This window comes from Misgurnus anguillicaudatus, chromosome 4 (assembly GCF_027580225.2).
Source record: "Misgurnus anguillicaudatus chromosome 4, ASM2758022v2, whole genome shotgun sequence".
In the NCBI taxonomy this organism is placed as follows: Eukaryota; Metazoa; Chordata; class Actinopteri; order Cypriniformes; family Cobitidae; genus Misgurnus; species Misgurnus anguillicaudatus.
The window spans coordinates 15,624,300-15,633,937 of NC_073340.2; the positions used below are offsets into that span (position 1 = coordinate 15,624,300).

The 9,638-nt window shown below is 36.4% G+C and overlaps 2 protein-coding genes, 1 long non-coding RNA gene and 1 other non-coding gene across 4 annotated transcripts; 1 reads left to right on the forward strand and 3 right to left on the reverse strand.

Moving 5' to 3' along the window:
- Positions 1-476: 476 nt before the first annotated feature.
- Positions 477-558, reverse strand: trnal-aag (transfer RNA leucine (anticodon AAG)). The gene has a single exon. It is a non-coding gene; the product is annotated as a tRNA-Leu (tRNA).
- Positions 559-1,093: 535 nt separating this feature from the next.
- cox19 (cytochrome c oxidase assembly factor COX19) lies at positions 1,094-1,880 on the reverse strand. The gene is made up of 3 exons (XM_055176214.2): positions 1,687-1,880; positions 1,471-1,582; positions 1,094-1,378 (listed from the first exon to the last, which is right to left on the reverse strand). Exons 1-3 carry the CDS (start codon positions 1,766-1,768, stop codon positions 1,291-1,293), a joined length of 282 nt encoding a protein of 93 aa, XP_055032189.1. The 5' UTR covers positions 1,769-1,880; the 3' UTR covers positions 1,094-1,290.
- Positions 1,881-2,435: 555 nt separating this feature from the next.
- On the reverse strand, positions 2,436-3,646 carry LOC129421259 (uncharacterized). Its single transcript, XM_055176673.2, has 4 exons — positions 3,482-3,646; positions 3,014-3,188; positions 2,728-2,929; positions 2,436-2,574 (listed from the first exon to the last, which is right to left on the reverse strand). Exons 1-4 carry the CDS (start codon positions 3,644-3,646, stop codon positions 2,514-2,516), a joined length of 603 nt encoding a protein of 200 aa, XP_055032648.2. The 3' UTR covers positions 2,436-2,513.
- On the forward strand, positions 3,152-3,662 carry LOC141363636 (uncharacterized). The gene is made up of 2 exons (XR_012369115.1): positions 3,152-3,253; positions 3,496-3,662. It is a non-coding gene; the product is annotated as an uncharacterized lncRNA (long non-coding RNA).
- Positions 3,663-9,638: the final 5,976 nt, after the last annotated feature.

Genomic DNA, 9,638 nt, shown 5'->3' on the forward strand with positions numbered 1-9,638 from the left:
ATGTGATACTCAACTTTTTACGAATACGTTAAACATTGTGGCATATTAATCTTAGTCCTTCAGCTTAACGGGACTCTACCTTTTAGTGATAGCTACTGATTTAACTTTGCCTTAGTTTTCTTGAGAATGGGTCCTGAGATTCATCTTTCGATATAACAATCCCCAAAATATGTCACTGATTACTAGCCCGAAAGCGGCTTAAACAGAAAAAAAGCAGGCGGAGCACTTCGTAACTTACGTCAGGCAGGCTCTCGTTCAAAATAAGAGTCCGTGCGTGAGTAATATTGCAGAAAGTACACTGCACATACACTTACTATTCGCACGTAAACGACACGAAACCAATTTCGTGTAATACTTTCGGTTAGTAGATGAAATTTATGAAAGGGACACTAAAACACCACGTTTAATTAGCACTATTCTGTAATGTCTAAGCAACTCGAGCTTCTTAATCACGTCTGAAGCACACAAAACGTATTTGGCAGCGGTGGGATTCGAACCCACGCCCCCGAAGAGACTGGAGCCTTAATCCAGCGCCTTAGACCGCTCGGCCACGCTACCTTATGAACGTGCATATGAATGAAATAAATTAATAAATAACTGTATACAGTTAACTGTATACTTAGGGCTTACTACAGTAAATATGAAAGTATAATATATTACCGTGTTTACTACATTGTAATTCACTATAGTTAATACTAAAGAATACTGCAGTAACATATTAACTAATAACGTACTAAAGAATACTGCAGTAACGTTAACATATTAACAAAGTGTTACTATGATATACTACATACAGAATACTACACTTTACAATAATAAATCATATTGTACAGTATTTTTTTCATTTGGGCAGTCCTAGACTGAAAGCTAACTTATAACTTACGCTAAATTTAGACTGTAAATTTTATATAACGTTAACATGTTGTACTTTCTAGTGTGGTAGACATAAATGTATTTCTATTGATCTCATTTAATAAATATCTTGAATTTTTTTTTAATGTTTATGTATGTCTGTAGCTCAGTGATGTGTAATGTGAAAATCTTAAAAAAGTCTGGACATTTAAAAGGAAAGATTTCAAAAAAGAAAGTTAGCTTATTTACGCAGTATTTATTTTAAGTAAGCAATGCTTTTTGCACTCGGATAAAAACAAACATAAAAAAACATTAGCAGCAGTCCAGCAAGTAACCACAGGGACGCCTACATTTCCAGGATACAGAATAATTTTCATTAGATATAAATACAATGTAGCTATACATTAATTTAGTTGCAAAAAATACGATCACATTTTGTTAGGATTTGACTTTATTTTCTTCCTTCGGTTCGTCCAACAAGTCCTTAAATCCAAGCTTTTCAAGGGGTTCCTTGGCCATTAACTGTCTGCGAAGTAAAAAAAACCGTTCAAAATAAATTGCTGATGTACTTTTAATCTCAACTTGAGTTCAGGTCAAATAAAGTGAGAAAAACTTCACCTGTCCATCCTGCACTCTAAATATTCTTTTGACTCTATCCGGCACTGTGAATTGTCAAAGTGGTTGTTTTTAAGGCATCGCATATATGTCTCTTTGAATGTCTTACATTCACCTGTGTAGACACAAAGTGGCATTGTAAAAAATAATACTGAAGTGACTAAGTGAGAGTCATTGAGTTTTGGCTGCTGTTGTTGTTTAAACTTTGTGCACTCTTACCAAAATGATCTAAGGGAAATGCTCCTTTATCAGGTGCACGCGGACGGAACGACTTGCTTCCGAAATTCATCGCCGTTGACATCGTGTATCAATTTAAGGTTAATATTACATTTACTTGTAAAAGACGACACTGACACTCATGTGAATGTGTGAAAGTGTGTGACTCTAAAATGGTTTACTTCCTGTTTTGGCCGACTCCCGATTTCAAAATAAAAGTTTTCTACCTACAAACTAAGTGCACAGAAAGACATTTCTGTGTTTCCAGATTAATCCAAAACTTAACCATGGTTATATTAGGACATTAAAGTAGTTTGCAAACTGACCCTTATTGTTATATTTTTAGCGAGACAGATGACTACATTTGGGCTATTTATAACCAAAGTATACATGTAGTTAAATAAACTGTATCTTTTTCCACCTGCAGTAAGACTAACTGTGCCGCACTTTGTAAAATACAAAACCTTATACAAAGGTACATAAAAATATAGGAAAATATAAATGACACCTAAGAAATATTCACGTAATAATAGAGTGTTTGTAAATACACCACAGTTTTTTACTGTTACAGAAAAGGAAATTCCCATGACTGAAAATATTGATTCCTAATATTGTTTACATTACTTTCAACATCTATATTTATTGTACAATGGAATGATAAAATATATTGTCCAGCATATAAATGCAATTTTAAACTATTTAAGAGCTTAATTTATAATTTATTCAGAGGCACTGAATTAATAAGAATATTTTATTGATATATACAATAATTTACAAACACTATATTTACACAAAGCAATGGCATAATAAGTGAAACAGATGTGAGGTTTTCATGATTTAGGAGCCTGACAAGTCCAGCTTGTGGAGTCTGGATGATATACAAATTCTCTCCTAGGAAAGAAAAAGTGGTTCATTGGTATTAATGTCAGATAATTAACTTTATAATCTTAAAAATTGAACTTATTTCAGCTGTTGTTTTAATTGATAAAAATTGATGTAAGTACCAATAGTATTCAATCATTAATGTAGGCTACTGTCACTTACTCTCTTTTCATTGGTTCTCCATGACCACGGCACAGCAGACCTTCTTCACATGGGCAGATCTGGTTGATGCTGAAAGCCAATCCACCATCAGGCACAAAGCAACTCTCGTCCAACACCAGTCGCCGCTTGCAGACTCTTTCACCATGGTGTCGGGCACAGCACATAGATTCACCACAGTCTCTGTCGAGTTTACACCGAGCCCCTAAGACGGACAGATAGGTTAAAATATTTATAAACTGGTTTTTAATTTTTATTGAGAAATCTGGCACTGTTATTCGATTTTTACCTTCCTGGCCATCTGGAACGCTTCTGATGCACCTGCCAAACATGCAGCTGAGTCCTCGCACACACTGAGCGTCTCGTCTACAGTATTGCCCCTCTTGCCTTAGAGGGACACATAGGCCGAAATGGCGGTCACAAGAGAATCCCCTACCGCAGGCACGGTCGTGCTCGCACGTTACCTAAAAAGGAAGAAAATTTTTAATTTGTTAGCTCATTTTCTGTCTGGCAGCTAACAACGAGTGAGGTACGACTGCATATAAATTTAAGAAACAGTAACCATGATCTCATTTATCATATTCATATTTTCATTCAAACTCAATGAACTACCTTTTTATTCCAATCTTATGTTATATGATCTCATTAGAACAGAACATGAAAGTTCACTTTGCAAGCAAGCACCCCATTAATCAATAGGCGTGACACAAATCAGTCAACGCTTTGAAAGCTTTTTTACACTCTTACAGTAACTCACCATGTCTCCTTTAGGGTTGCTTGGGAAAATTTCAGCTTCCCTGTCTCTTGGCCCCACCGGTTCATTTTCAGATGCACTGTAGGGTATAGACAACATCCAGGCCCAGATCCTCGCCTGAACAGCATGCAGGCACAAGGAAACCCACAAGACTCGCAGTATCCACATCTTTGTGCTTTTTTTTTTTTTAAAAACAACCTTGTCCAAATTGTGGGAAGAGGTCAAATTGAAGTGAATACGCAGGGAGGTCTTATCTAACACTCACAGGAAATATGTAGCGATCCCAGTTTCTGTAGGTCTTCTTCTCTCTCCCTCCACATAATCTGCTTTCTCTCTCTCTACATTGGGTTATATATACTTACTCGTCCACTCTCTCTCTCCTGCTGTTGTGTTTGTATTAACTGAGGAGACAATTAGTAGTTGATGGATTAGCTGAATTGCACGTACCTGCTCCCCCCACCACAAACGTACACAGACAAGTTGTCAACAACAGGAGTGAAAAGCGTAACAGGGGCGGGGTTATCAGCACTAATAGGATGACAAACTGGCCCTAACAATAGGCCAAGACAAGAATCTCACCTCAATTCAGGCTAACACGGAGGAGAAAGATCTGGACAAAAGACAAACAAGTGATAGACAAGTGGAGCATGTAGGGTTGTTGTTGACCTCACCCTCCTGTCACTGGACAAACAGATTCCCATTTACACCATCATAATGCCCCTGTAGGCCCATCGCCCCATGCTGGGAGTAATTTACAGAGGTGCGCTCCACAGACGACCCTGTTGATCCCATTAGGTGAAATTATCATCAGCAATCGACTCCGTTTGGGAATGATGTTAGTCGTTTTGCTAATGACAATGCAGTGGCAGGCTAAAGTTATGGATAGTTTTAGTCAAAATCGTTTAAGTAAATGCAAAGAAAGTGCAAGCAACTCTTAATAAATCTAGGTTTGCTATAAAGTAATGCACAATGCTTTCATTGTGTTAATAGCAGTTCAACCCTCTACCATTTCCCAAAATTACAGGCCATTTTAATTAACACAGTTGTTTTGGTTTACTTGTTCACTCTAAAAAATTCTTTGCTACCTTAAATTTTTAAGTTCAATCAACTCGGATTTACAAGTCATTTAAATTTTTAGAGGCAGTTTCCCAGACAGGGTTTAAATTAATCCCAAACTATGACTTGGATATTTAAGTTGTTTTTTTAAATATAGTTGAAAATAGTCAATTTCATTTCATAAGTTGTTACAACTCATCTCTAGTCAAGATATATAATAATAAGTTATAATGACTTGTAAATCTGAGTTGATTAAACTTAAAAATTTAAGGTAGTAAAGAATCTTTTATATTGTTGATTTTTGGCCTCAAAATTGATTTGGTCAACCAGTATTACAAAAAACTGCATTATTAATATTTATATAAACATAACAGCTGTTTGTAGTTTATATTCACTATAAAAATGGCTGGGTTATTTTTGACCCATAATGGGTAAATATTGGACAGAACACATGATGGGTTAAAAATTACCCCGTGCTGGGTTAAAAATTACCCAATGTTGGGTTGTTGTTATGCAACCATGTGGTATAATAACCCACCAGTTGGGTTAAAATAACCCAGCATTGGGTCAATTTTTAACTCAGCACGTGTTCTGTCCAATATTACCCATTATAGGTCAAAAATAACACAGACATTTATAGAGTGTTGATATAAATAATACACAAAGAGCACATCAGCATGGTTGCTGCATGAAAAATGCAGCATGAAGTTAAAACAACTTGGTTTTGTAAGTTAATAAAACCTACTACTTTAGGTTTTGACTTGTGATGAGTTGATTTAACTTATAAAAGCAAGTTGAAATGGTCTAACTTAATTTGTTAAGTTAAAGGTGTAATCCAGATTTTTTGGGTTCGGCCGAATACCGAATCCACTGTTTAAGATTCGTCCGAAACCGAATACCGAATCCTACTTGCATCCTCATTCTATAATCAACGGCTGCGTGACGTCGAACTAGCGTAGCGCAAGTCTAGGGTTCGGTTCGGTGGAAAAAAAATCTAAGATTCGGCCGAACCCCGTCAAAAAGCCCAGTATTCGGCTGAATCCTGGATTCGGTGCATCCCTACTCCTGATTGAAAACTAGGAGGACCAATAGTCTTGATGATCCACCCAGAAAAAAGAAAATTCTCCGCAATACCTTTAAAGTAACATACATATATATGTTGATTTGACATCAATGCTTCATTGTTACACATAAACATACATTTCTGCTCATGTTCCTTTTTATTAAATCTTAAATTTAGATGCACATGCTGTGTGATTACAGTTTGAAATTTTGTAGTTAAAAGTAAATCTTCACCTGTCACTAATGTGTAGTATGTGTTTTAAAGGTGCAGTGTGTAAATTTTATCGCCATCCAGTGGTGAGGTTGCGAATTGCAAGTCCACTGCTCACCTCTCGTTTTGAAACGCATAGAGAAGCTATGGTAGCCGCCACTGGAAAAACATGTAATTGACGGAAAAAACTTGAAGTAAAAAAAGTAAAAAAAATTGTAGGTTAAGGGCGTCTGTAAAAACATGGCGGCACAAAACGACGACTTCAACGTAAGGGGACCCTCTGTGTGTGTCTAGATAAAAACGTCTCTTTCTAAGGTAATAAAAACATAAAGGTTCATTATAAAAAGGTCTTTATACACCCCTTATAATATAGTTTTGTGTATTATTTTGCATTTCTGTCAAGAGATCCTTCTAAAAACTACACACTACACCTTTAAGATGTGCAGAAATTAGTATGTTAACATAAATTGTAATTATTTAAATGCTTTTTTATTTGATGTTACATTTAAATTTAAATGTTCGTACAGAAAAGCATAACACAGACCTTTGTGTGTGTGTTTAGTTTCCATATTCATAATTTATGGTAGAGCATTGCGTTAACATTGCAAAAGGTCGTGGGTTTGAACCCAGGGAACACAACTGATAAAACATATACCTTGTAATGCACTCTAAGTTGCTTTAGAAATCCATACATTTAGATAAATTCATGAATAAATAAAACACTTTTCATTTCTTTTCTGTCTATAAAGATTCATTGTGGCCAAAAAAATCCCTAAAAATGGCTAGGTTATTCTTGACCCATAATAGATAAATATTGGACAGAACACACAGCTGGCTTAAAAATGGACCCAATGCTGGGTTGTTTTAACCCAACTGCTGGGTTATTATACCCCATGCCGTGTACATGTTTTCTGGAAACGAACAAATCTGGCAATTCCTCTCTGTAATGTTTTTTATGACTTTCCTGCGCTCACTTATGAATACCAATAATATGACTAACCTTTTCCTATGTTACACTTTACCCTAGTATACCTTCTCCGGCCTCCATGGCACAAACCGAATCTGCTATTTATACCAGTGTTGATTCAACTCGTTCTCACACAGCTGGATTCATGCTGTGGTAAATCATTCTTGTATTGTAACTTGCGCAACACGCAAAATGGGAGACGTTATTAGCATGCTGTGAATGTATCCTCGTCCTGTTAAAGGTGACGGACCGTAGCGGTCATCAGACAGGAACGTCATTTTCGTTTGCTCAAATCAGTGGCCAATTTAGCCAATGTGAATGGATAACATCTCCTTATCCCTGTGTGTATTGTGTATATTCGCTCCTTGTGTACACAACGCTTGTCTGTCCTGACGCCATTGTCTGCCGCTCTCCCGCCTCATTAAGAATCAATTAAAAGCCTTTACCGATAAATGATGGCAGAGCTGATAATGAGGGCATGGAAAGAGAGAGAGAGACAGACAGGGAGGCAGTGTTTTGGGTCTATGGGTAGGGAGTCTGTCTGTGTGGTTGCTTCAGGCTGCAAGGGAACAAAAGTATTGTCTGCAAATAAGACTGACCGCAAGCAAGATCTGCATTAATGAAACCTTTTTAATTCCTGTATTAGTCAGTATATGGCTGTATGTAATGGTCAACGGTAACAACAGCATTACTGTAGGTCAACAGGTACAGCACTATAATGTCAACACAAAAGGTCACAGGGAACATACATATTGATAAAATATAATTTAAATGCACAATAAGTCACTTGCATGAAGGGTAAAGTTCAAACTTTGGCCAGATAAACAGCTCAGAATTAGATCCAGCGAAGTCTATATTTTTTCCCAACCGAGCTTATTCCTCAGAGTGACATGCACTAAATAAACAGATGTCAGGCAGTGAACAACAACAGGGAGCTTAATGTATAACAGATTGTTTTTTATTTCATATTGACGACAAACAATGTGAATCCCAATATGGGAATATAAAAGACTAGAGCTGAATACGGCCTGTGTTTGGAGCTCCTCTGCATATTGGCATTAAACACAACATATACACACACAGCACATGTTTGATTGGGGCTGATTGATACAGCAGGGGTTCAATCATTCAAATAAAACAGCAGTTAGTGCTTCATTCACAACTTGCGAAAACTTGCAGTTTAGCCGTTGTAAAACAGCTGGGTTCCATTAGGTGGACAATCAGGTCAATGTGTATAGTGCATGTTTGTTTCCAGGACTGTTTGTGAATGTAAATGAGCATAAATGTGCTTAAGTGTGATAATGAATGCAAGGCGTATAACCGCGTGTTGTGACTTTTTGTTCAGAGTAAGATAATAAAAAGAAGTATGTTGTTTCAAGGATTCTCTTTCCCCTTTTCTTTCCAAGCATTTCTGTCTAACTTGCCTTATCTGCAAATCTACTATCGTAATGAGCCTGTTGTAAGAGCATTCAATGCTGATGCTATCGGCTGTTTGTGCATAAACACCTAGGAAGACAATGACATTTTCTTACTTCTTTACCATAACATGTTGCAATTTACAACTTACGTTACTGCACACTTTATAATATATAGTACATATCAATATATAGAAAGTAGAATATCAGTATTGTAGAATGTAATGTGCAAATTATACATGTATGACTTTACTGTTATTTATATTTTGTAATGTTAATTCGTTTTTTCGTCATTACTTTGTCTATCGCTGCATGTTGACCAGAGGTGAAATGTCCAATTTGTCACTTTACTGGCTATATAAAAAATATTATGGGCTCTATCTGTTATAATTATAATTTTCCCGTTAGCACCACGTTGTTTAAATAGCAAATGCATATGCGCCCCCTTTTGCGCCCATGGGCGTTCTGGTCTAAAACGAGGTGTGTTGGCGCATTGTTGGTGCGTTGCTATTTTGAGGCAAATAAAATAGACTATGCCATTGACCAACAAAAACCTGGTCTGAAGTCAATGGCGCAATATGTTTTTTTGTTATTTAAAGAGCGCATTAGTAATATGTGCCTTTAAACGGGACGACAACGCGGGTTTGCTTATCACATACATGAATGCACAGCAGCTCAGAAAGGCTTTTAAATATGAAAGATTAAAGGATTGACTGTAAAATATTATTATTGAGTCTCTTGGACATAAATGAGGACCAATTATGAGACGTTAGAAGGCGTCAAGAGCTGCTTCACCTGTAGCATGGTAGGTAAATAAATGCTTTGCTTTAAACAAATGCATCTATTTTTAAATGTTTTTTTTAAATGCTACCTCACGGATTTATTGTATATGATGACTCTGTATCTGTGGATATGGTGAGATGAGAAACATTTTTAAGTAATGCTTAAAAAAAACTCATTACGCTGTCCAAGTGCCGAACCTTGCGGAGAGCCGTTTGTAAATTCTTTATCACCTGTTTGTTACAAATAAAGTATTTTTAGATTACAAACCTTTTCTTACATACTTGTTAATAGGTTTTTGATGATATTGGATAGCCATACATTTAAAGCAATTAAAAGCCTGCTTTTTTACTTACATGACTAAAAGAAAACGGGTTTTAAAGGTTTTATTAAAAAAATAACAATTTCAATACAAGTGAAAAACAACACAATTATTTAACATTAATCTTAAACTGGGGATCTTCTTCCTCCGCTTAGTTTTTCAGTTTACAAAGTCCGTCATCTAAATACGGATTAGCCACAGCGCCAGCGCAACAGGCTTTTAAAGAGGATGAGAGCTGAGACTCTCATTGGTTTATTGCACATTACGCCCAAAACACATCCATTACTCATTAAAAAAATTGGACCAACCCTTTTCGACCATGCGCTTGGCGCACAAACCATTTTTCC

Bases quoted from the DNA above. Each gene is read 5' to 3' on its own strand.
- cox19 (XM_055176214.2), bottom strand. From the start codon at position 1,768: ATGTCAACGGCGATGAATTTCGGAAGCAAGTCGTTCCGTCCGCGTGCA. The intron at 1,583-1,686 runs GTAAGAGTGCAC...GTGTCTACACAG, and splicing joins ATTTCCCTTAGATCATTTTG to GTGAATGTAAGACATTCAAA. The intron at 1,379-1,470 runs GTGAAGTTTTTC...TTTACTTCGCAG, and splicing joins TTAGAGTGCAGGATGGACAG to ACAGTTAATGGCCAAGGAAC.
- LOC129421259 (XM_055176673.2), bottom strand. From the start codon at position 3,646: ATGTGGATACTGCGAGTCTTGTGGGTTTCCTTGTGCCTGCATGCTGTT. The intron at 3,189-3,481 runs GTGAGTTACTGT...CTTCCTTTTTAG, and splicing joins GCAACCCTAAAGGAGACATG to GTAACGTGCGAGCACGACCG. The intron at 2,575-2,727 runs GTAAGTGACAGT...TTTCTTTCCTAG, and splicing joins GGAGAACCAATGAAAAGAGA to GAGAGAATTTGTATATCATC.